The sequence below is a fragment of the Balaenoptera musculus genome, chromosome 6, assembly GCF_009873245.2.
Source record: "Balaenoptera musculus isolate JJ_BM4_2016_0621 chromosome 6, mBalMus1.pri.v3, whole genome shotgun sequence".
In the NCBI taxonomy this organism is placed as follows: Eukaryota; Metazoa; Chordata; class Mammalia; order Artiodactyla; family Balaenopteridae; genus Balaenoptera; species Balaenoptera musculus.
Window position 1 is genome coordinate 94,216,950 of NC_045790.1, and position 27,291 is coordinate 94,244,240.

General features: G+C 38.9%; 1 protein-coding gene across 6 annotated transcripts in view; it reads right to left on the bottom strand.

Annotated features, from left to right (window-relative positions):
* ECPAS (Ecm29 proteasome adaptor and scaffold) overlaps window positions 1–27,291 on the bottom strand; it is a 101,372-nt gene that overhangs the window by 13,137 nt on the left and 60,944 nt on the right. For all 6 annotated transcript variants that reach the window (XR_005020442.1, XM_036856743.1, XM_036856747.1 and 3 more), the window contains 23 exons: window positions 26,119–26,344; window positions 25,598–25,689; window positions 23,448–23,582; window positions 22,474–22,636; window positions 21,853–22,025; window positions 20,578–20,679; window positions 17,302–17,425; window positions 15,868–16,013; window positions 15,379–15,433; window positions 14,557–14,671; window positions 13,808–13,876; window positions 12,436–12,553; window positions 11,999–12,166; window positions 9,567–9,646; window positions 8,853–8,958; window positions 8,037–8,084; window positions 7,081–7,202; window positions 5,355–5,505; window positions 3,378–3,443; window positions 2,078–2,167; window positions 921–987; window positions 232–323; window positions 86–152 (listed from right to left, as the gene is read on the bottom strand). Coding sequence is in view for 5 of the 6 variants with exons in the window: in XM_036856743.1 (XP_036712638.1) it covers window positions 86–152; window positions 232–323; window positions 921–987; window positions 2,078–2,167; window positions 3,378–3,443; window positions 5,355–5,505; window positions 7,081–7,202; window positions 8,037–8,084; window positions 8,853–8,958; window positions 9,567–9,646; window positions 11,999–12,166; window positions 12,436–12,553; window positions 13,808–13,876; window positions 14,557–14,671; window positions 15,379–15,433; window positions 15,868–16,013; window positions 17,302–17,425; window positions 20,578–20,679; window positions 21,853–22,025; window positions 22,474–22,636; window positions 23,448–23,582; window positions 25,598–25,689; window positions 26,119–26,344 (2,575 nt within the window). In the remaining variant the exon portion in view is untranslated. The remainder of the gene's footprint in view (window positions 1–85; window positions 153–231; window positions 324–920; window positions 988–2,077; window positions 2,168–3,377; window positions 3,444–5,354; window positions 5,506–7,080; window positions 7,203–8,036; window positions 8,085–8,852; window positions 8,959–9,566; window positions 9,647–11,998; window positions 12,167–12,435; window positions 12,554–13,807; window positions 13,877–14,556; window positions 14,672–15,378; window positions 15,434–15,867; window positions 16,014–17,301; window positions 17,426–20,577; window positions 20,680–21,852; window positions 22,026–22,473; window positions 22,637–23,447; window positions 23,583–25,597; window positions 25,690–26,118; window positions 26,345–27,291) is intronic.

Here is a 27,291-nt window from a genome sequence, read left to right on the forward strand (position 1 = left end):
AAAGGGTTAAGACCTGATTTGTATTGTTTCATTAGGTTGTTTACATCTAAATTAACAATAATTTAAGTAGGAAAAAAAAAGGTACCTTCTTTCTCCATATACCAGCCATTGAGTTTCTGCAGGAGTTTCTCTGTGCTGCTATCCCGTGACGTCTGGAAGAGAAACAATCCTGGTCAGTTCTTCATAATTATCAAAGTATACTTACTTAACTAAGTAAGAAATTCAACTCACCCGAACTAAATGGCCCATGGCAAATGCACAGGATTTCTGAATTACACTGTTCCGATCTGTCAGGCCACTAAGCAAAGCACTCATGAGTTTACCTAGTGGAAACAAAGAAGAAAAACCTGATACTTGGCTGACCAAATGCTCTGCTATGTTCGTAGGACCAAAACAAACTTAACCCTATAATTAATATCTGACTTATTCCGTAGTAGTCTAGAACCCTTGCATGTTACATTTGTATATCCATTTGCTTCTCTTTGCCTGGTATAAAATTAAAAATTAATCTGTTATTAATTAATTAATCTAGACTATTATAGGGACAGTTGTAAAAACAACAGTTAGGTACATAAAGTTCATCAGCCCCATCTAGGAGCCAATTCAAGAAAAGAAAAATGCTGATGTAAAATTAAATATAAATGGTAATAAACCATTTATACAGTACAGAATAGCAGATATTCTCACCTCCTTATACCACCAAGAAATAAACACTTATAAAACAGTAAAAACTTGCTAAACTTGATCATCCTGTACCTCTTGCAAACAGAGATAAAGGTAGAAGTGGGAGAGTTTTGAGGGAAGAAAAAGTACACGGTATCACAAGCATGTCTGAATGATCACTGTTTTTCCTTTTAAAACCTTGTCACACAAGACATGGCCATACAAAAACATCACCCCAGTGGTTTTGACAAACTCACCTGAGTAAGGTGTTAGGTCCTGGGGACACTGAGTGGTTAATGACACAATGACACTGGCACAGCCTCCCTACAGGGTTACAAAGGCAAAGGTCTAAATTTGATGGTCACAGTGTTCTATGAAACCCTTTGTTTTAGGAGTCAAAGATTTAAAGAAATACACAAAGCCTTACAGCCCCTCCAAGATTCTATCTAGAAAGAGTAAAACTCTTATTTTAAATTATTAACACAAAGATTTCCTTCAAGACTTCCTGCAGAGGTCTTGCTGCAAGTGTACACTGCTCTCATACACTGCAAGTGAGAAGGAGATTCGTACAATCTTTTGGGAGGGCAACATGTCATCTTGTCCATGCTTGTTCTAACATTTCCAGTTCTAGGAATTTAACCAAAGGAAGCAGCTTCAGATGTGTCCAAAACCATTCATCACAGTGCTTTGTTTAGTATCAAAAAAGCTGAAAACAAATCAGGTATTCCTTGATGGGTTAAAATAAATGATATTTCAGCCACACAAGAGAGTATATGGCCATTAGAGAGGACATCGTAGAAGACACATGCACAGAAAGAGACCAGAAGGAAACATTTTGAAATATCAACAGCAATTACCTATGGGTGGTAAACTTACGGACAACTTTTAACTTTCTCCTGATCTATAAATGCTAAAATTTTAAAATAGAAGTAAAGGTTAATTTTGTCAGGAGAAATAAACGTGAGTTGTTTGTTTTCAAAGTGTAGGGCGTGGGATCTGATCCTTGAAAAATCTTGGAAAGGAAGACATTTTTCCATCTAAATACCTGCTGATTCCTCTGTGACAAATGCTAATCACCACCTTAAGCAACCATGACTTGATAACTGGATAAGCATTTCCACTGATAACTGATTATGAACGAGGACCCAGAGGGCATGTACCTGGCAACCAGGGGACAGAAATGATTCCACTAAAAAAGTATGACAATGTTTACTGAATATAAGTCACATGTTCTATATTCTGAATGAGTTACATGTTTTAAGTTATTAGTGCAGTCATAGAAACAAAATAGTTAACATAAAATAAAGTCAGGTTTTAAGAAAAAAAATGAATTTCACACATGACGGCTGTTCTATTTTTGTGGCCCAAACTAATGAAGATGCAAATTCCTCTTGTGAAAAATACACTTGCTTACCTTAGTTCCAAGACCTACACCACTTCTGATCAGTTCACATAACCTAGGAACTAGCTCACCGAGCACCGACACATCAAGATATTGCAGGCACTTTTGGAAGAGAATAAATATAAAGTTAACCTTAGCAAATAATTAAGTCAGTACCACATCTTGAATTAAAAACTGCCCATGTCAACTATGTACCCAACTGGTTTTGACATGAAGTGCAAAAACCACTGGTTTGATTTTGCTCCAATTTCAATGTTAAAATCATTATACTACAAACAAGAAAACCATTCATCAGTGGATCAACATTAAAAACAAAACAAAAATAATAAAAAACATTGATTTATAAAGGAGAAAATAAATAATGAGCACCCAAGAAGAGAGGGTCTCTCTGGGCCTACTTCTTCTTTAACAATCCATGTTTAGTGTAAAAGACCTAGATTAAAACTGACCTTCTTCCGTGGGCCTGCCCTATCAAGCCATCTTATTAAAGTTGACTTCTTAGCTGAATTTGCTATACCATGTTTTTGAAAATGTAATGACATATATTCTATTACTGATGAGCATATCTATAAGGTGTTTGCTAACTATTCCTATTTCTTTAAACTTTCTTTTTCCCTCATAATCCAACAAAGACATCCTTAGACCAAATTTTGGTAATAGTTCCCCAGTAAGCACTAAAAAAATTCCTTCTTCTCTTGTCTAGTCCTGTGATCTGCCCATCAAAACAATTTCCAGTAGCTCACAAGCTCTCAATTAACCACTCCAGAGAATGCACAGCAGAGTCGGCTTTTGTGACCTTAGAGACTCTTAACCCACAATTCCAGAAACATTGGAATTTCGAAACTTGGTGCCAAGCAGCTCTTTTCTGCAAATGCCCTTCCTTTAACTGAACAACCTACCAACATTGCTCAGTTCTCTCTCCCTACCTTTTATGCTGCCTACTTCACTAACACCTCCAGCTTACACCTTCCTAGGTCCTCCCAGAGACAATGCTCAGGCAGAGACAAGTATCCGAACTTTCTAAATAGACAGGCCAAAAGATATACAGGTATAGATTTATAGGCAGACCTTTTAATATATTGTTCTCCTGTGTAACACAAATCTGGACTAATGCCATCTAGTATTGTGGCAAGTATTCCATTTAGTAATACAGGAAAAGAAAAAAGAACTATACTAAGAAAAAACTAGAGTCACAACAGCTGCCTTGACTCATCCCTTAAACCTCTACTTCATTTAATGTAACCTGAAGACTTTGAACAATTACACTCTAAGGTAAGCAAACGTAAATGTTCTCATTACGTGAGGCACTTACCATGTTGATTGTTTCCATCATGGGAGAGGATTTGGCAGCACTGAGTCGGGCACTATCCATCGCAGCCTGAGAACACAAATGCAAGCACCTTCAATCAATTAAGAAGAACCTCCAGGGAATTCCCTGGCAGCCCAGTGGTTAGGACTCCGCAGTTTTCACTGCTGAGGGCGTGGGTTCGATCCCTGGTCAGGGAACTAGGATCCCACAAGCTGCACACGGCACAGCCAAAATAAAAGAAGAACCTCCACACACTCAAATTGGGCTTTACTGACAAATTAAGGAATATTTTAAAAAATAATATATAGATACAACAAATTCAAACACAAGTCTAAATAGTTTCTTTTGTCCTCCACTCAACCATATATATGTAGAGGCAGCAGCTCACCGTAAGTGACAAATGCAGACGACAGTTAGAAATTAACTGCAGTTAGAAAAGAACATAGTATGGCTCTGAGCAAGTTATCCAGCCTTCTTGAGCCTCAGGTTCTCCCTCCATTAAATAAAGAAACAGACTAAATAATTTTCTATCTAATACACGATTTTTAATTTTATACATGTATTGTTTTAACTTTATAAAGGACCCTCCTATCTATTCATACAATAGCATTTTAATCAAACAACTATGGTACAGGAGAGGTTGACACTACCCAGACATAATAAGTGAGAAAAATTAGGCATACAAAAGTGACTTGCCTAGGGCTGCAAAGTTTGGAGTAGAATTTATGTTTTCCTAATTCTCAACACCTAGTAGGTGAGAACCTAGGAAAGGCAAGATTACTGCTGAAAGAGGAAAGAATGATGACTGGAGAAGAAACAGCAATATCAGAGGCAAAGGGAAAACAGAGTAAGTGATTAGAACAGAATAGTTTAGGTAAGTTAAAAACCAAATAGTGAACTGAGAGAAAACTTTTACAATCATGTAACAGGAGTTTGACAGTTCTAATAAAGACAAATGTAAAAACATAAACAAGTGAAAAACAGACATAGAGTAGGAACATACAACTCACAGAAGAAATATTTATAAATGGCTGACACAATACGAAAAGACAATGGACGACACTAATAATAGGAAACTAAATTAGAATAATGAGATTCTTGCTTATCAGACTGATATTATTCAATGTTGGCAAAGATGTGGAGAAAACAGAACATTCATAACTTTTGATGCCACAAAATCTCACACAAAACTTCAAAATCATCTCACTGTAGAATACTATGCATGCACTAAAAAGAATGAAATAGATATATATATATACACATGGTATTTTGTTAAAAACAAAAGTCAAGCTGCAGAACAATATTCGCAGTCTGATTCTATTTTAAAATTAGTATGTTTGTTTGATTTTGCAGCCTATGACTACAAAAGAATTTGAAAAAAGACCCAGGAAACTGCTGACAGTGAGTACTCCTCAGGAAATGATACTGTGCTGCCAGAGCAGAGGGGACTCCTAGGGGATTACTTTCTACTCTTCTGTGTTGTTTTAACTTTTCACAATAAATATGTTTCATCTGTAATTAAAAAAACAAAACAAAACAAAACTCTGATCAGAGACTAGGGAACTACAGTATACCTAAAAAGCAGAATAATTAATTTGGACTATGCAAAAGTCTAGCTACAAATCCTCTTGATTTGCAGAGCAGGAATGGTCCATAGAAGGACTCTGAGGGTGTAGACCCAACCCCTAGAAAATAAACAAACATGTACAAAAAACTGTGCTAAATAAATGTATTGATGTATGTTTTTGGACGGAAGTGTCATTTTTCATTCACCTCACATAACAGTGTTATGAGCCCTCTCCGCCCCCCCTAAGAAAACACGGCATGTGGTTATAGAAGCTGAGGTGTTTCAAGAGTGGTGAAAGTATCATCTGAGTCATGGAGTTTGTCTAAAGACAAGGACCCTGGAAGGCCTGGTGAGTATCTTAACAGGGCTCTCCCTTCATGATAATTACCAATATGGCTGTGTTGTCAACTCACCTTTTCTTGGTCTGTAGCCCGGAGACTCAAATAATTGAGAACTTGAGGCTCCAATACACTTAAGGATTCTAGCAGAGCTGGGATGAGTTTTGGTGCATGTGGTTTCAACATGGCTCCTGCACTTTTGCTGATCTTCACGAGGGTGTTAATGCTACAGACACACAAAACACAACTCCTGAGTCCTTTTAACAAAAGCAAGAAGCCCTACAGGTCTAATCACGAGGAGCTCCTGCACTTTACTGCATTAAGGAACATACTCCCTTGGGTACAGAGCCTGGTCGTAGCTCTGTGTTGTTTTTTTTTTGGTTTTTGTTTTCACTTTTTATTATAGAAATTTTCACACATATATGAAAGTAAAGAGAATCATAAATGCAATTCTGTATGTTCTCCACCCAGTTCAACAATCAGCAACCTTTGGCCAATTTTGTCTCACTTAGGCATCCACCATACATACAGACCATACATATACTTTTCCCCCTGCCACTGTAGTATTTTGAAGCGTATTCCCTAACTAAACTTCTGCATGTATCATGAAGAGACCCGGACTTTTTATCATAATCAAATTACCATTTCACACCTAAAAAATATTAAGAATTTTTTTCATATCATCTAATATCCAAACTTCCTGATTGTTTCACAAGTGTCCGTAACAGTTGGTTTGCTGAAATCGAATCCAGAGTCCATCTACACATTGCAATTTACTGCATTTCTTGAATCTTTTTCAACAGTGCTCTCTCCGTCCTCTTTTTTTTTAAGCTATTGATTTGTATTCTGATGGTGTCACTTAACAGGTTCCTCTGTAGCTTATACAGATCTGCAGGCTAAATCAAGTTCAGTTCAATTTTTTTTAAAACAAGAATCTTTCACAGGTGGTCTGCACATGTCCTGTGTCATCACATCAGGATGCTTGTCTTTTTTTGTGCTGTTAAAGAGTGAACAGCAGGTTCAAGTTTGGTCGGCATGAACCAACCATCCATTATAATGCTCCCCCCGTCAGCCTTTACCAGTGGACTCAGGAGCCACTTATGATCATTACCTGGATTATCTTACTGAGGATAGCAAAATGGTGATATCCTAATTTTATCATTCCTTTGCATTTGTTAGCTGAATCCTTCTAAGAAGAGCTTTCCCATACCAACTATTTAGTTACCATGAAATAGTGTTGGTACAATTAATTTGATCTAATTTCAAGAGTGAAATAAAAAATGGAACAGATGAAGTTCCCAGATAGCACTCTAGTTAAAAAAAAAAAAAAAAAAATAGAATCCTTCACTGCTGATTTTAACTTAAAAGAGCCATATATATCTAAATGTGTACTTCTTGAATACTTCACAGGCGGTAGACAGTTTATTTTAAACATAATAATCTGTGAAACATTACTAAGTGGTATAACCAACAAGCAAGCTCCCAAGGACCTGAGGCGTAGCAGAATAGGAAGATGTGCCTGCTGGGGGCAGAGGCCAGTGACAAGAAAATAACACACTTTACTCAAGGTTGCGGCAGAGTGGCAGAAGGCTGGACAAAAGCAAGGCTCCCATGAGAACGTCTCTGCAAAAATGTTCTGACTCACCACTTCTCACATTTGCTATTGGGTCACCCCACTGGATTCTCCTCAACTCATTTCTCCATTCTTTCAAGAATCTAACATTCAAAGAAACCCAATTTCTACTGGGTGGCTAAGAACTAAGTAAATCCAATACATTCAATTTCATCAGCTAATTCAAACCTGAGGGCTCGAACTTCTGTCACAGGACTCATCACTCCTTTGTCCAGAAGGCAGGGCAGAAGGACAGCAATGGTTCTCTGGCCAGCTGCTCCTTTGGCAGGGTCACACATTTTCACACAAACCTCACATACAAAGAGCATGGAAATTAGTGAAACTGACCTCTCACCCAATAACGTGTTCATCTGACAAAATACTTCCTACTTCCTATATCCATAGAAAAGGATAAGTGACTCTACTTTCTACGATATCACAGAAAGAAAAAGAAGATCTCATGATCTGGGACTGAGTCTTATGTCTGCCAATAATTAAACAGAAAATTTGGTAATGCATTTTACTTTCTAAGCTTTGGTCTTCTAATTTGTGAAACAGGAAACAGCTGAAGATGAAATGAGAAAATGTTTAGAAAGCACTCTGAGGAAGTCTTAAGGTATTATTATCATGATCATCATCAATAACTTTGGGTGGCAGCATAACACAGAGGTCAAGAACACAAATGTGGAATAAGAAACACTTGGATTTAAAACCTTCTAATATATTAGAAGGCCCTGATATACCACAAAATCAAGTTCAAGTGGGAAACCAGTTTCAAAAAGGCTGCCAACCTCATAAGTATGAAAGGCAGATTAACATATAAACATAGCAATAATAAAGAGAATAGATGTTGCTTGATCTAAATGTAATGTGTACTTCAGGGTCAAGAGAAAGTCCTATCTTATATAAAGGCCCAGAAGAGCTCTCCATTTAAAGAGCCCAGAGACACACTTTGTTAAAAATACTAGTATTCTAATGTAATAGCAACCAGTTTCCCATTCATTGTTAAGAAGTGGGCTGTAACATGAAGCCAGTTACACTGCAACTAAATGTCACTTTATATGACAAAAAAATAAGTCATAATTTTCACTGTCACACAGAATCCTGCCCCACTTCACCCCCCAGTATAAGACAAGAGTTTTCACCTTGCTCAGCGTTTTCAGAGCTAGTTCTGCTGCTTTTCGTACAGATTCCTAAAAATGAGAAAAATATGACATTATACAACGTCAGAGTTTCCTTCTCATCTACCCCAAAATGTGTATTTAAACTGCCTCCAAATCTACACAAATTGGTGAAAAATCCTACTTTCATTACCAGGTAAAAAACGGTGTTTCACTAGGCTCTTTGCCCGTCAAGGAACATACTACCATGCCATACTACTATTTTTAAAATTAGATATAACCTATTTTGACCTTACAAAAATATGGATATTAAGTATAACAGTTTAGAAACTAAATGTATTATAAAAGCAAATGTATAGAGAGCTATGTGAAGATTCTGAAAGACTTAAAAAAAATCTCTGATGAATAAAGCAAAAAACTGAAGTGCCTAATTTTAATGGTAAGATGGAAAAATCTAAAATTTAGACTGCCGAGGCAAAAGAGAAACTGGTCACGTTATTTGGGAATGACTGATCCAAGTTACGAAGCTGATCTAAGTAGAGTTATTTTGGATTATTTCTAAACTGTTATTTGTTCCTCATCAACAGCATCACAAGATCTCTACTAAAAGAAAATCAGGCAGTAGTTACCCTTTTTTTTTTTTAAATTTAATTAAATTTAGATCTAAAGATACCTAAACTTGCCACTTCACAGACACATCAAAACTGAAACTTTGGAGGAAAATTCTGGTCTTTTAAAAAAATTGTCTGGATATTGAATTTTGAAATATGTAACATACATATTTTAACAATTCCAATTTATGCTATTCTATAAATAAATGCAGATTTATGTATATAGTACCTTTATATCATCTTGTACTCTAAAGAGAGTTTCCCAAATTTCTGGAAGTTTATCAATGATGTCATCTAGGGGTCTTCCTCTCAATAAATCATTCAGAGCTAAACAGCTGAAAATAAACAATTTGCTTTCAAATATATGACCTAGAAAGCTCAATCTTTTACTATGAAACATTCATATCAAACAAGAATATGGATTCTGCCTATATTTCTAGTCTTAACCTCCCTCACCCCACGACGGCAATAACTACTCTCTTCTTGGTGCCTCAACTATAACACAGGCATATGGCATGTACACTCATCAAATGTCTATTTCCCACAACTATAATACAATCTCTTTAAGATGATACATCATTTTTTACTTACCAATATACCTCCAGGGCCTAGCACACTGCCAAGCACATAGCAGGCACTGAATAAACATAAATTATATATGTATAAATAAATGCTACCCTACAAAGTCATGAGAGTATATAAATGTATCTTGATGTCTAATTTAACAGTGATCTACTTCTGTTATTTCATACTTACAAAAACTAATACAACTTAGGAAAACCACTGACTAGAGCTTAAATATCATTAACTGTCTAACCCAACCAGAAATATGCTTTTTAGTGGTTTTAACTTATTCCTTTTGCACGAAGTATAAAACCTGGAAATTTGAAGGGAAAACAAATTCAGTTTTACTTGACTAGTCTTATATTTCCAAAAATGGTACCTGGATTCTCGCACTCGCCACATACTGCTGGTTAGATTCTTAACCAAATCTTGAAGAATTTCCTTCAAATACTTATCCACCTAATGAAAGCAAAAGGATAAAACTGAGAATGCAAAATCCATCAATAATCAAATGATTCATCTCTACCACACTGTGTTTCTGTACGTAACAGCCTAAGTGTCTCCCTAGGCCTCTCAGTCCACAACTCTCTCCCCACTTTAGTTGCTGAAAGCTGCCCAGCTGATCATCCTGAAATGCAAACGTGAGCCTCTTATTTTCCTCAGTGCGTGAGAATAAAGTCCAATCACCCAGGCGTGGATACGAAGCCCTCCTGGGACCATCTCGCGCCCAAGTTCTTCTATGTCCTGTCTCACCTCCACTCCCTAGCACACACTACCTCTACCTCTTCCATCTCCTGCTTGTCCAAGATTCAAATCAGGCATCACCTTCGCAGACAGGACTGGCCTACTCTGCCCTATGTTCCCACGGCACCTTCTTAAGCGCATTGTATCAGACAGCACAGTAACTGTCCTGCCCCTTCACACTGAGACCTCAAGGGCAGGGACAGTGTCTCACTTGTCTTTGCCTCCCTGGTACCCTGCACCACGTCTGGCACATAAAGAAGCATTTGATTGTTCAGAATGAAGACGAATTTAATCTTTTAAGCCTCTTTAGTTTTGATATACACTTATCCATTTGGTAATAACTACACACCGACAGTAGATTCACTTTTTATGCTAATCCAAAGAACTTCAAAACTTATGGCTTTTCCACTTTTACTCTTGTAGGTAGGAGAGGTTTTGTTATCCTCACTTACATTTAAGAAAACCAAGACAGGGAGGAAATAACTCACCTAAGATTTAAGAAACTGATGTCTTTCTATGTCCATGTCTCTAGACAGTCTCCATAGTGATCTCATCCACATCTGTGGCTTCACCTTCCACTCACACAGAGATGACACTCACATCTTGAGAGCCTAAGCCTGGGCCCTGAACTCGACCTATTAGGTCTCAGCTGACCCAGTGGTACCAAGTACTCTCCTAGAGCAAACAGAACTCACCGAACCCTCAAGATGGAACCCTCCAGTGCCTACCAGCTTCAGACTGGAGACAGAGGAAAGGACTGCATCATGCTCAGGCATGGAAAGACACAGTAAGGGTCATGGGGTTTATTTAAAGTGAACTAGGAAGCCACCAAAGGATTTTAACCCAAAATGCAATCCAATTTGCGTTTTTAAAAATCACTTTTACTATTGGTAATTAAATGAAAGAAGGCAAAGAGAAGAGGAAGATGACAACCTGTTCATCAGGGAAGAATTAGGAAAAAAGAGAATAGATTCAAGAAGTACTTTGGAGGGAATTCCCTGGAGATCCAGTGGTTAAGATGCAGCGCTTTCACTGCTGTGGGCCCGGGTTTGATCCCTGGTCAGGGAACTGAGATCCCGCAAGCCACATGGTGGAAGGAAGGGAGGAAGGGAGGAAGAAAGAAAGAACGAGAAAAAGAGAGAGAGAGAAGGAAAGAGAGAAACAGAGAAAGAGAGAGAGAAAGAGAGAGAGAAAGAAAGGAAGGAGGGAAGAAGGGAAGGAAGGGAGGGAGGGAGGGAGGGAAGGAGGGAGGGAGGGAAGGAGGGAGGGAGAAATATTTTGGAAGCACAATCAACAGAATTTGCTACTGGATTCAATTGAGGGTGAGGGTGAGACAGACAATAATCAAGGATGATGCCCAGTTTCCCAGCTGGGGTAAATGAATGAACACCGAGGAGAAGAGAGGGGGAAGTTTGTTTTTTTAAGTCCTGTTCTGGACATATTAAGTCTAAGGTATCTCGAAACAACATCCAAGTGACAATGTCAAGCAGGCAGTGAGATAGACAAGTCAGGAGCACAAGTCGTGCCTGGGCCAGAAGTAAAGATTGGGAACCATCACAGTCAAGATGACACTTACAAGCCCTGGAACTGATGAGCTCATCTAAAAACAGAAAGTGGAGAGAGTAAACGGTACTCAGAGGCAAGCCCGGAGAAATCCTCGTATCTAACAGTGAAGGAGAATATGAGAAGCAGCCAAATGAGAAAAAACCAAATATGGTAATTGCCTGATTCCTTATCTACCTCCCCAACTACGTGACCTCCTTGAAGGCAAGAACCACGACCTGTTCTCCACTACATCAGTGGTTAACTATCGACATACAGTTTTCCATTTGTGTGGATACACTGCCACTTCCTTAACCATCCACCCAATGGACATTTAGATTGTTTCCATTTTTGAGATTTCAATAAATGTTGCCATGAGCATCTCTGATACCTTGAAAGAAGGAAGAAAGCAAGGGATGAAAGAAAGTCTGCTTGTTTAAACAAATAAGTACACAAAGTAGAAAGGAAGATGAGCATGGGTTTACATGCCATGTGTAATCTGGGACAAGGGTCACAGATACTTGCCATTGACTTGTCAGTGACCAGCGCATTCCAAATACTTGTCATGGCCTGTCGAATGCCAAGGTTGGGATCAAACTGATAACGATAAAGACGAGGAACTAGTTGAGGCAGGAAAGGAGCTAGCTGCTCTCCAGCTCTGGTAGCAATTACATTAAAACCAAAAGCAGCACCCTAAAAAAATAATAACAAAGTGGCTCAGATATAATATCCACATATTAAATATCACAAAATTCTTCCTCCTATCCTTGTCCCTGAATAGAGCCTGATTTACTGGGTGTCCAGCTTTACCAATCAATAATAGCAGCTATATGGTGGTCTAGATCTCTCTAATCACAGACTTTTACAAAACACATTGCATTAACAGTTGTCACCGTCTGCCAATGCAGGAGGTTTGATCTGGAGGGAAGAAAAAAATAAAATATCCAGCAATAGCCACTTACCTTCCTAGAGTTCCACATTGCGTGATGGTTGGCTAGATTCATAAATTTATACACCAGATCTGGCTGACTAAGATCACTTGCCAGAGAACAAAGCTCCTTGTAAGTAGAGAGGCCCTGGCTTGAAAACAAAAATGAAAAAGTATGCTGTAATGTATTTCTCCACCTCCAGACTATTAAAAATTACATTACCAATATTACTAGGACATTTTAAAATTATGTTTTTGCTAAATTTCCAATATTGAGTTATCTCATTACCACAGAGGCAGAGAACCAGGGTGACGAGAATATAAAAAGTCGCCTAATTCAGTTCTCAGCAATGGCTGGTAAATGACCTACGGCACCTGTGATGCCCATGGGGGTGGAGCCCTCATCACCTCAGGAGACAGCAATAATTCTTCAGTACACTGTGCACCAATCTCTCTCAGGAGCCTAAGAGAGCCGTCTGAAGACAACTTCTGTCCTCCCTATGCCTTTTCTAAGCTACAGCGTCCCAATCCTGATAACTTCTTCAAGTCCTGTTAACTTCCCTCTGTATTTGCTCAACTACCTGATCTTTTTCATTATTTTGTGAAAAGTGAGCACTTTTTTTAAAACTCAGAGGGAGTCTAGAGGGAGGATAAGCGGAATGAAACAACTTCAGTGTGAAAACACGGAGCTACGGGAGAGACAGCCCGAGGCAGGGCTCTGGGGACTCCCCAGCAAGGCCCAGCAAGCTGCAGCTGGACCTCAGGGTTTTCAGAGGAAAAGCAACAGCATAACCATGATGGAATAATGATAAGACAAAAGAGGTAAGGCTCTACGAATTAATTTGAAATGCCAAGTTGGCGGACTCCAAAGCACCAAGTAGAGATGCCCCCCAAAAAAACTAGGTGCAGTGGGTGCTGATTCCTCCCTGAGGACCCACTGGCTGGGAGCTGACAGAACTGCCCTCAGTCCAAGGTCAGGTCCTCCCCAAGAGCAGCCCACCACCAATGGCTAGTCACTGAGGCGGTGAAAAGACCTGAGGAGGGGACATAGAGCAGGACCTCCCTGCAGGCCCTCCCAGCCCAGTCCCAGAGCTCCTTGACGGGTCACGATCTTGTAAGCGGGGGCAGCAGTTCAGCTCCTCCTCGGCCACCGGACCTGTCCTGCCTCCTCACTCCCCCAGGGTGACGACCCCAGGCACCCTTCAATAAACTTCCAGCATACACACCTCCATCTCAGTCTGTTCCCACAGGAAACCCAATCTAAAACACTAGGCTTTTTCACTGACATTTTCTTCTTCCACTAACACACAACACCTCCCATGAGGGTGGAAATCAACCTGGTGAGCACCCTTTCCAACGGAGAGAATATGTCCACAGTGACTGATCAATGGATCTGGCACACTTACCCATCAGGGGTTTTGCCAAGGCCTCCCCCTTGAAACACCACTGTCTCTCCAGAAACTTCATGCTTGGCTCTAAACGAAAACAACACCAAGAATTTAAATTAGCCTCAAAATTTTCACACCACCATTCAACTAATGCATACACTTCATCTGTAAACTGATAAAATCAAATTCCCTATCAAGTATCTACAGTGTGCAAGATGTAAAAGTCAACTAACCCTTCCCATCAGCCAGAGAATTTTGTAAAATGAAGTCTAGGAAGAACAAATAGATATAAAAGACATCCCACATAAAGTTACACTGAATTAAATGTGGTCACACGTTGAGAACTATTCTTCCTACAAGGAAAGTTAACATAAAGCAGCAACCAATTACGAGAATGACTGCCCCCCTCTTCCTCTTCACAGATCGGACTTGCGTGACACGCTTCCTCTCCACATCTTCATTCCACTTAGCCAACAGTAATTACGGTACTTCTGTAATCCAATGCTTTACCTGTCCCAAGATCATTCAATTTTCAAAGCCTGAATTGCTTGCTTGTTTCTAAACAGTATTTTAGTTTACTTTCTAAACCGTATACACTGGATAATTAAACTGCTATCCACAGCATAACAATCGATGACTTGCAATTTAGAAAAGGCTTAATAAACAGGAAAATCACAAGCTGAACTTTTCTTCTTCCACTTCATATTCTCAGTATGCGCAAAACTTGTCCTGCGTGTTCAGATCTGAAATTTTCAAGTTCACTGTACCTTTTGCCAGTCATCAGTGTTTCTACAAGAGTAGAAACCAACTCCTGTTGATCTTGTTCATTGCCCAGTTCATACACCAACCCAAGGCCTTTTGAGGCAACATCTTGGCTAAGTTCTACACAGAAGTCAGACAAAACAATATTCTTTTAAGAAAAATTTGTCCTCTGGCCATCAAGTAAAAAAAAATGTAAACTTGTAACATTAACCCAAAATGATATCAAAGTAAAGATATGAAAACATAATCAACCTGCCTATTTTGTTAAAAACATACTAAATCATCTGAGTGGACATGACACCAGCAAGTCTCTGTAAATGAGAACTACATTCACAGAAGATCCAACTCACAAACCAAGTCAACCCTGCTGGGCCTTAGTGTGCAGTGCATGGTGACAAAGGGTCAATTGATGCACGTCGCACACATGAGAGGTAATCACAGGATTTCAGGATGCCCACGAGCAATTTTTTAAATGAAAAGTCAACATTAGACCACATGTTTAAAACAATTAATAAAACAAAGCTACTATTTAAATGTCTAACACAAATATTTTCACTCTCTCCTGGCTTAAATCACAAAGAGAAAAGGAATTCTAAGTATCAGTAGAAGAAAGCTATTATTTGGTACAAGTACGAATGTTAAAGAAGGCCTCGGCTCCACTTTTAAATGCAAAACTGATCTAATGAATAAATGATCTAATTAATAAATAAATACATTAAGAATCAAGTTTCCTGTAGCTTTCTTTTATGTTCATTAATCCAGATTTTTCAAAATTTAAAATACAAGTTTAAAGAAGTTTGGAAATCAAATATTTACCAATTACTTACCATCATTTTCTGACAGAACAGAAACAAATGCACTCTGAATTTCTTTAAGATGAGACTGAAAGAAGAAAAAAGGCATTCAGAACACTGAAACTCCTCCTCCTTGGGAGAATAAAAATCTTGCTCTCAGGGTACACAACCCCTGTGAAGTCTCACGACCAGAGGCAGTCACAAACCCTGCTGTGCTCTCATCTTCGAAGGTGGCCAAATTACCTGAAGGTTGTAGCACTTACAGGTGGTCTATCGCACACAGTCTGAGCCTCCCCATCCTCACCACTTCCTCAGACATTGTACCTTCAACTTAAGAATCATCTTCCAGCCCATATGTATCAGGTACCATCCTTCATTCCTTCACGTATAGCTTATTTCAAAATACGTGTTACTGGTTAGTGGCCCTCACCCTCATACGCTTCCCTTCCTACCACCTTTCTATTATAAATACTTCATGAACAGTTTCCAACAGAGCTGGATCACGTTTACAGAACGGCTCACCTTCACTTCTTTATGGGTACTGAGCCTCCTCACAAGGGAAAGGAGCCAGATGCAGGCCGCTTGCCTCACGTGTGGGTTGGAGCTGATGATACGTTTATTTAAAATCACATCCAACACCCAGGGGACCACATCATTAACTTTAGCTCCTAGGGAAAGGGAAAGAATAAGAAGCAATTAAAATAACTGAATAGAGCTTCCTGAAAAAGATTAGATTTTAATCAACATTTACTCAAGACAACAATCCTACCACCTATTAAGATCTAAATGACTAAGGTGTTTAAATAAATTGAAGGAATTGATAATCATTCATTTCAGAACCTAGCATAAACTAAATAACCTTTCAAAGGTACTCAGATAACTTTAGCTCCCTAGAATGAAAAATTATCACCATCATGGGGGAGGCTAGGCATGCGTAGGGGTAGAGGGTGTGGGAAACCTCTGCACCTTCCTCTTAATGTTGCTCTGAACCTAAAACTTCTCTTTTTAAAAAACCGTCTTAAGTTTTTTTAATACCCATATGATTAATGTAATTTTACTCATTTAAACAGTGACAGCAGGGAAAAAAAGTATTTCTCTTCCTTTATATTTCCTTTTAGACCTTAACTGCACATGGAGTTTTTAAAATAAATATTTTTCCTTTTATTTATTTGTTTTTAAATTTTTAAATTTTTATTGGAGCATAGTTAATTTAAGATGTTATATTAGTTTTGTCTTAATTTTTTTAAATTATCCCCATTCTCTCTAGTGTCAGCAATCTTTCTTTCTCTACTGTATCCTTCCCATCTCCATCTAAACACTAACAGGCAAACCAACCTCTATTAACCTCACTTTCCTCCTCCAGCTACTACGCCATTGTTCTCCTTTCCTCTGTCACTTCAGAGTTCCTCAACCTCGGCATTACTGAGGTCGGCAGGACACTCTGCTGTGGAGAGCCATCCTGTGCCCTGTAGGATGTTCACAGCACATGAGACATGGAATCACAGTACCTGTAACATGTAGTCAGAAAACGCATGCCCCTTCACCCATGTGGTCACTAAAAGCCAGAGTGACTTAGTGAAGAGGCACCTGCTGCATGACCTGCACTGTGTGATAAAGGATTAGGGGACACGAAACTTGGAAACCACTAGGCCTCAACCTCTAACACTGGCCAAACACACCAATCCTCACGAATAGAGCACAAGTCTGAAGGTAATCGATAGCTAACTCCCCTGCCTGCTTGCCAAAGGACTAAAGAAACAGTTCTCGTTCATTTTGTGCTCAGTCTCCTTTAACCAACTATCTTTCTTGACTGAGCCAAACTGATAAGACATATATAAATATTGGAAAGAGAGTTAACATGGAATGTATACATTTTTTTCTTTTGCTCAAAGGTGATAACAAGAACAGAAGAGGGTTACTTGGTGGTAATAAACCGATTAGCTGACTATATGGTACCGGCAGGGGGCGTATATTCTTCTTCAGTCACCAGCCAGGCATCCCGGGCGGCCACGGAACTAGTTCCTATCGCAGCACTGGTGATGGCTTCGCCGATAGTGAACTGAAGTTCTATCTGCTTGGCCTGCAATGAAGGGGACAAAAGTCAGGAGTCAGAGAGAACATTGCCCAAAAACATCCATTTCCACAAAAAAGCTGCTTACTGTCTTGTTTCTCGGCATGCTTTGTTTTTACTCTTTTGCCTGCAATGCTCTCAGCTAACGGGATGGTTGGAAAGTGAGGCAGGGTGAGGGAAAGGAGAACCCAAGAATGACTTGAGGATCTTTTCCCAAGTCTGTGTTGCACCCTTCCCCCTCAGCAGGGAACCACTAAGCAGGGATTTTTAATCTTTGGAAGAATGGAACCATTTACTTGGAGGAGGAGGGCATGGACTGTGAAGCCATACGGGTCTTGGTAGAAATTCTGTTTCTCACCAGCTACATACACTTATTTAAACTCTGAGACTCAACTTTGTCACTTGTAACATGAGCATACATAATACCATCATCCACCTCGTCAGGCCCGTAGGGATTAAACGAGGTTAGCGTACATAAAGCATCTAGTAGACACCTGATTGGTAGTAACTGCACCCTTAACAGCGGCCTTTATCATTTACTAACACCTCCTCTCTGCACGCTTAAATTACATGATATCTGCAAGTTCCTCTCAAGTGGTTCAGAAAAAAAACCAGAGAATGACAAAACAAACGTGGTAAAATACTATAATTTGGTAAGTCTGGATAAAGGGTATACAGGAGTTCTTTACATTATTCTGACAACCACACTGTAAATTTGGAATTGTTTCAAAAATCAAAAGTTTAAAATATTCTGAACTATACATACTCAAGTTTTTAAAATCAGATTTAGAAATTGACACATCTCACAATTATGAATCACTGACTAATATGGAATTGGGCCAGCCTCAGCTCCCTTTGGCATTTTTCTCTAATGTTTGCTGGGAATCAGAAAAGAACTAAGAATAGGAGAGTAAGAAGAAAATGAAGAACAGAGAATATGAGGGGTATGGGAATATGGGCCTTTTGGGAGAACACTGTAAAGCCTACAGACAACAGTCTAGCCATTTCCAAGCTCAATCAACTAAATGCTCTAGGCTTGCTGAGGTGTTAAGTGCTGATACCGCACACTTCCTACTCTGATAAAAAGTATTTGAAGGCTTCAGTCCTACAGCTTTCCTGGTCAAAAGTTTCTCTTGGCAACTCTAAGCTGAGAAAAGGTTACCTCAACACAGAGGATCCCATATTAGGGAGTCATTTTATGTGCCTGTTTTTACATGTTTACATGTTAATAACAACATAGTTGGTATTACAAACAAAAACAAAACTCCCTAACTCTATTTGTGAAGATGATATCCAGATTTTGCTTTAAATATTCTAGAAATAAAGAGTGGGTAAATAGGGATCATTATATTATTATTCTCTCTACTTCTGTGCATGTTTGAAATTTTCCATAATAAAAAGTTAAAAGAAACAACAACAAAAAAAACCTTTAGAACTTTGTCCTAGATGACTGTGAAGATATTTTGCTTCTCTTGATACCTGCTTTTTTAAAATTCTCCTCCTTCAGTCTCTCTAGCATGTTTCAAGCTTTTCATATAGCTCTGTACTTCTAAACTCTTAAAATAATGTTTTCAGTAGCAAGTTAAGAACCGAGACAAACCTTCATTCATTTAAACAAAACTGGAAGAAACCCATCTCTACCATAGATATATAAAAAGAAAGAAGATGAGAAAGGAGACATCACAAGCTTTTCCCCAAGACGTTACAATGTCAGTGACATCCAGGGAGAATGAGATATGGTTATAATTTCTTGTCAAAAAATTTCACCTTAAAAATACTCCCTCAAGAATCCAGAGACCTGAATCCTAATGTCGGCTCTATCACTCAGCTGCCTTATTCCTCAACCACAGCTCTCCCCTCTCCTCCCTCTCTTCCTTCAAGGCCCAGCAGCGACTTTGCCACCAAAAAACGTGCACCAGCTCCCCCAGACAGAAGTGCTCACGCCCGCCTTCGTGAGTCCACTGCCTTACACGCAAACATCTCCTCATTCAGCTACTCTTGCAAAAATGTTTGAGGTCCTGCTACTACCAATTACGCTGCCAGGCCCCTGTTGTATAAGGGGGTGAGGATGGGGGTGCAAAACAGACTTTGCCTTCAGCCTAGTGGGCAGTTAGCAACTGTGATGAATGTTGTGAAGAAAAGTACGGAGCAGCATGAAAGCACAAATAAATAAAGAATCTACTCGAGTCTGAAGGGTCAGGAAACTTTTCAAAGAGCTATAGCAACAAACTGAGAAAGAAGGAAGCATGGGTCTTTCAAAAGCTCAGAGCAAAGAAAGACTAAGAGGCTGGTGAACAAAAGTGGCTGGTGAGTAAGTGACAAGAAGCAAGGCCCAGTCAGGGGCCACATCAGACTGTGTTAGGTCACTCATCATATTGGCTAGCAGTTGTCTACTTATAGGTCTTCTCCACCACACTGGACATTTATCTAGAAGACAGAAGCGAAGTCATCAGACTCAAGGGCAACCAGAATACTGGCACCCACTCCCCACATCTAGCTGAATGGGTACATCTCCCCTTCTACCTACACTGCACCACGCTTTACTCAAAAATGATGAGAAGGGCTTCCCTGGTGGCGCAGTGGTTAAGAATCCGCCTGCCAATGCAGGGGACACGGGTTCGAGCCCTGGTCCAGGAAGATCCCACATGCCGCGGAGCAACTGAGCCCGTGCACCACAACTACTGAGCCTGTGCTCTAGAGCCCGCGACCCACAACTACTGAGCCTGTGCGCCACAACTACTGAGGCTGCACTCTAGAGCCCACACGCCACATCTACTGAAGCCCACGGACTCTAGAGCCCATGCTCCACAACAAGAGAAGCCACCGCAATGAGAAGCCCGTGTACCGCAACGAAGAGTAGCTCCCGCTCGCCACAACTAGAAACAGCCCGTGCAGAGCAACAAAGACCCAACACAGCCAAAAATAATAAATAAATAAATAAATTTATTAAAAAAAAAAATCATGAGAAAAGGACTTCCCCACAGAGGTGATTTAGTCAATGCTATGACTACCACAGTGATGGGCCCACAGCTGGTACTCAGTAAGTACTTGGTGAATAAATGAATAAAGTTTTAATTTAAAACCTCACAGCATGCAAAATTCCAAGTTAAGAAAAATGCCTTTTGTTTGAATGACCAACAACCAGATAGCAATATAAATACCTCCACAGAATCCATCAGACCTTGCAAGAGGAGTTTCTGGTGAGGAAAATCTCCATCCCCAACTGGAAAATATCCCAGTGTTTGGATAGCTCTTTCTTTCATCTGAAGAACACAGAATTTTTTTTTTTTTTTAAATGAAGTATATAACAACTTGGTCCCAGAAAAAATGTTTCCAAAATGAGAAAGCAGGGAGGGGGAGTCTGTCTAACTAATGCATCAGCACAATTTTTTTTTTAAGTATCCAATTTTACAGAATTATGTCTAGAAGACATTGGCGGTAGAAAGACATAAAACTGAGTTCATTAAGGGTCCACAGCTGCAAAAGAAGGAAGAACAAAGTCTTTAACTAGTTCATTATCCTACAAGCTGTAACAGTTATAAATGTAGATTCTGGGCCCAGAGGACCTAAGATCAAGTCACAGCTCGACCATTTTAATAGCCTTTACAACTGTGTGACCTCAGGCAAGTTACTTCACCTCTCTGTGACACTATTTCCTCATCTCGGAAAATAGAGATGACAATTGTACCTACTTCACTAGATCTTCTGGGGATTCAATTAATTAATGCATGTGAAGCACTCAGCATATGCTTGGCAGATTGCAAGTGCTCAACAATGGATGGTAATGACTAGTTGCTAACAGCTAATAAAAACTACTGTGATCTCAGAAAGTTTTAAATAGTAGCTAGATCAAGAATAAAATTACATACTTATTAAACTTGTAGTAAGCTGATTTTTCTGTTCATTAAATCATCTTATACTTCAACACTGAGGTGTTCTTATCCCAAAGAAAATTTTTAAAGTCTATGAAAGTTTTTATCTAAAACTAATAAAACCATAAGTGTCCTTTTCCTCAGAGATTACTCACACTGCTTACTAATGCCCAGACTTCTTAAAACCAAACTAGGTACAGGAAGTTAAGATTTAGATTTGGTCTGAAATTACAAAAATCGTAAAACTATTTAACACTTTATTACCCCCCTTTTGCATGACAAAAGAATTACCTGATACATTTAATATTTACCCAAATCTTAACAGTTATGGGCCTAAATTGGAGTAACTGGGTCATATGGTATACACACAAAAGTGGTGCACAAATCATCCCCAACTCAAAATTAAACAGTCACCTAGACTTTCTTCTTTATCATTCTTTTTCACATTCAATCCTTCCTCCAGCTGTAATGCCATCTATCCTGACTATGATTCTGCTTTTACTCATTTATTTACCTATGAATGGAAAGAATTTCAGAAGAGACGGATAAAAGGAAGAGACTTGCCTTATTTGTTTCTTTACTGGAGGGTATTCTATTTAGCAGGCTTTCCACAAGATGCAACTTAGTAAAGCCAGATCCCTCACTGGGGATTGGGAGTGGACCATTTCTGCCAATTTCACCCAGGGCTGTACAGGCAGCAATTGCCAGGAGGGGTGATGTACTATCCAAAAATGAGCCTGTAAACACATTTAGACAAAAGAGAATTTTATATCATTACCCCTGGAATCCAAAGCAACCAGCAACGTACTCAAGATTTTTTTAAAGACAGCAAACCAAAATCAAAGTATATAACATATCTTCCAGTTGATAATTTGTTAGCATTTCTTTAGTAATAAAACACCAGAGTCATGTCCTTTCTTAATGTTTACATTTTTTCCCATAATGGAATCATCTCTGTTAAATAGAAACATATAGAAAAAATATATATATAGAAAAACTAGAGTACTTGCATTGTTATTAAAAACACAGAATTTATTTAGCATCAAGATTTTGTGAAAAAGCTCGTGTATTTAGAGTGCAATGCTATAAAAAGAAATTAAAATGTTACAATAAATTTTAACCTAATTCAAAAAAATTGTAACCTACTTATGCTGACATCCAAATCCGCATAAACACATTAATTACCGATAGTTTCTGTGGCACTCTGAATGAGTTCCTCTTGTTCGGGCAGAAAATCAGCATTTGTCTCCACGTCTTGCTGTTCTGCCATTTTCATTTTCTTCTTAGCCAAATATCTTCCTACTGTGAATCCCAATGCAAGCAAGGATCCGTGCTGTATCTCCGGGCTCTGGATTTAACAACACAATACCGTATGTCTGTCTCTCTCACACGTGTGTGAATGCAATGAAATAACTGTGTGTTTACTACAGTCATCTCCCCAATAAAATATAAGGCTAAAGAATAAAGTGATCATGTGAGGCTCCACTGGATGTTAATAAATCGGCTAGGGAACAAGAGAAAACTTGAGTTTCAAACACAGAATTCTGAGAAGTTAAGCTGAGTCCTGACTCACTTGGATTTAGATTCCCTAATCCCATACCCAACTCCAACTCTGGGTGAGGTGACTCCATCACATGCTCTTATAAGCACCCACACTTTCTTCTAGCTTATAAATAACACTTAGGTAAATATACCGTCATAACTTTCAAGCATAATTTCCCTCTACTGCCAACAAAATACAATGAACAGATCCTATTTCTAATTGCTAAAACCTCCAAATGCAAATAAAATATTTGAAAGCACATGGTTTCAACAGTGTTTCCTAACGGGACAGGTACAATGAGAGGTGGCAGTAGATAGGGAAGAAAAAAGGAACTAACATTTCTGAGCACCAAGCACTACTAGAGCTTCTCATGTATCCACTCCCTGCCATATTCGTAGCACTTAAAACAATGCCTATGAGACACAAGGCACTCAAAATTTGTTGACTGAACTCACTGAATCCATGTATTATCTATCTCATTTAATCTTTACAATCATAAAGGCAAGAAATTTATGAGTTCGTTTTACAAATGAGAACACAAAAACTAAAAATATATTAGATGCTTTTGTAAAACTATTTCCCACAAAAAAGGATAAAGACAAAACTGATAACATACATGATTGTCTTTTGTAGTCTTTATAAGCTGTTCTATCATTGACTTCAACTCGTTTCCTGACACTGTAGATACCACCACAGAATAAAACAATGCTGCCAGTTCACGCATCTCTTCTTTACTGCTATTCATCAGACTCTGAGCGGTGCAGAAAAAGAAATACACACATAACATATGATCATCTCCCTGCTGACAACGTCTAACATTGAAAACATTACAATGTTCCATCTATTGGTAACTATGAGAAAAGAACACAACAAGCTATTATTTTAAAACAAAATAACAGCAGAGGTATAGACCAAAATCTTATGTGCATTTTCATCAAAGATACAAAGTATAAAACAGGTGGAATTAATACACAGCTGATCTGAAACAGAGGTCAGCATGTGTTTTCTGTAAAGAGCCAAATCTGTCGCAATGATTCCACTCTGCTATTGCAGTGCAAAAGCAGTCATAGACAACAAATGGGTGTGGCTGGATTCCAGTACAATTTTACAGACACTCTAATTTTCACATGTCAGGAAATTTTGTTCATCTTTTAATTTTTTTTCAACCCTTTAAAAATGTAAACAGTATTCTTAGCTTGCAGCCCATACAAACAGGAGGCGGGCCAGATTTGGCACATGGACCACAGGTTAATGACCCCTGAGCTACAAGATCAAAGGTCAAAAACTCTAAGATCATTTTAAAATCAGCAAATATTCACAAAGAATTAAAAAATCTTTTTAAACTAGAAGCAATTTCATGAGACTAGATTTTCCAGAAAAGTACAAAACTCACTCCTCTTGGTAAATTACCTTCATGCTTTCACACTTAAATAATTGATACATTTTACCATAATTCAAACTGCATTTTCCAAAAAGAACTACATTATGTAGCACAAAAGGTATACAAAACTATATGAGCCAGACCTGTAATAAAAAAGATTATTCACTGTTTATCTGGAATTCAAGTTTAACTGAGTATCTTGCATTTTTATTTGCTAAACCTGGTAACCCTTTTGGTGTGACCACGGGACAAAAATACTCTCCAACATGGCCGGTGGGAGTATGAATTGGAACTACTCATATGGAGGATGTGCATTATCTATTAAAATTGCATCCATGTGTCCTCAATTCCACTTCTGGGGAATCTATCTAAAAATATACCCACTCATATTCAAGATGATGGATTGTTCATTGCAGCAGACTGGAAGTACCCTAAATGACCATCAATAAGGACCTACAATAAATCACGGCACATTCATGCAGTGGAAAACAATGAAGTTGTTAAAACAAAGGGGATGTTCTCTCTGTAGTTATACAGGAATAACTCCATGTTCTAACGCTAAGCGAAAGAAGTAAGGTACAAAGCAGTGTGAAGGGCTTCCCTGGTGGCGCAGCGGTTGAGAGTCTGCCTGCCGATGCAGGGGACACGGGTTCGAGCCCTGGTCTGGGAGGATCCCACATGCCGCGGAGCAACTGGGCCCGTGAGCCACAACTACTGAGCCTGCACATCTGGAGCCTGTGCTCCACAATGAGAGGCCGCAACAGTGAGAGGCCCACGCACCGCAATGAAGAGTGGCCCCCGCTTGCCGCAGCTGGAGAGAGCCCTCGCACATAAACGAAGACCCAACACAGCCAAATAAATAAATTAATTAATTAATTAATTTTTAAAAAAACAGTGTGAAAAGTATAATACCCTTTTGTGTGAAAAAAGGAAGAAAAATCAAAAATGCTAATTTCATTTGTGTGTATATGCATAAATAAACTCTAGAAGGGACACCATATACAAGTAAGTGATAACCTATGCATGTCTGTCAGGTGAGAGAGGAAGAGGCAGGAAGGTGAAGGGATCTGGGTAGCTGAGAGACTATGCAAAGGAGACATCGTACATAATTGTTTACTTAAATTATACATATTTATTACTTTTTTAAACTTTTAAAACAGAAAAATAATTTTTTCTTACTTATAAGACTCCCAATTCATCTCCCCCTCTCACCTAAATGGATCACTGCAATACATGGACCTACACGCTTCCCAGTGTTTAATGATGAGAGTTTCAAAATGACCTCAAGGCAGAAAAGGCCACCGAAACACTGGTAGGAAGGCGACATCATGAGACCAAAGTTTAAAATATAGAATCAAAAAGAAATACACATGCACAGGATATACCTTTATCCATTCGGTTTTGTCTACAAATTTGGTAGCCAGCTTTTCTGGATACACTGAGACAGCTTCCAATAGACAGTACATGACTGGCAAACCTAAATAAGAAGGAATTCAGAACCATTCTGATTTCAAGAAAAGCAATAAACGTACAGAGATCACTACATTCCTTTAAAGCATAAGGCTACAGCTTTAGGAGGCATTCCCCAGTTCTACAAAAGTTAACTTAAATACAGTATGTGATTCAATACAGCAAATTTACAGACTTATTGTCTATAAAAAGATGCCCTGTTCTTCACATCCACTTCCAAAGTAAAACTATATTACCTATTGTTAAGCATTTCTTTCTGAAAAAAGAAACAGTGGACCAAAGATGAACTCAGGCAAGTTTAGAAAAGAAACAAAGATTCATGTTCAGTTGTAGGAGAGAAGACAGAAAATAATTTTGCTATAAATTCTCAGCTGAGTTTAAAATTAGATTTTTGCTTAAGTGCTTTAGTATAATCCTCCGCGTCATGATCGCCTACCTCCAACCCCTGCTAACAGCTGCTGAAGCAGGCCGATGTAGATCTGAACAGGGTTGGTTTCCCCACTCTTGGAAGAAGACGAGGAGGGTGTTGTCTGGCTGCCCGACATTAAAGTCCGTATATAGCGTCCAATGGCCGGGGCGTGATCTTGCATATCAGCCAAACTCTGAGAGGTGGGCACCACTCCCGCACTGTGAGCCAGGCACATGCGCAAGTACAGGACTATCTACAGACAGAAGGAAGAAGGACACCAGATAAGCGTCTCAAAAACTCAAGGCAGGAGATATTCTTCAAAGTGACAGTTCCCAGCTTTGATTTCCCACCTTCCTTCATAAAGCTATTCAACAGCCCTCACAGAAGCTGGAAAACATGACTCAACGTGTGAACTGAAATTACCACAATGGAGCAGAACTTACATAACCAGCTTTTATAATCCAAAGAGTGGTTTTTAACAGAGTTAAATGGAGTTACAACACAAACTCCACTTTTAAAGTCTAAAATGTAACAAGGAAAATCATTATTTTTTTTTAAAGATGTGTGTGTATGTATGTGAGAGAGACAGACAGACAGACACTGGGCAGAAACCCGGGACCAATGATCTGTTCCTGTGGAACTCCAGCTGCATTTAATCTCCACTGACACAAGAATTTGAGAAAATGGGTTCAAATCATCTACAGAAGAGTAGCTACGACGTCATTAAAAACCTCTGACATAATTAGCTACTAAGGAGTCTTCTGGAAGCTCTTTCCTTGACAGCTAGAACAGGACAGGCAGTAATTTCATCATGAGTCTTCTTACTCACTCTGAACAAGATTATCTCTTGCCATTTAATTAGTGCAAGTCAATGACTGAAACAACAGAATTTCCCTTAGTAAATGAGATAATCTAATTCTCCAACCTTCAAAACTGGATAATCCAAATAACCTCAATATATTGTTGGCTTTAAAATTCAAATCTAATTTGCTGTAAATTCCCAATAGCAACCAATGCAGAGCATCTACTTCTTTCACGAAGAGAATCTCACTGAGATAAATGTATTTCTAGACTCCACTATGATTTAAAATAATACCAATTACTAAGTACTGTTTTCCTAATAAACAACCTGGTATAAAACAATGACGTCACTCTATGGGTTTACCTAGAACACAAAAAATTCACAGTCATCTCTTTGAC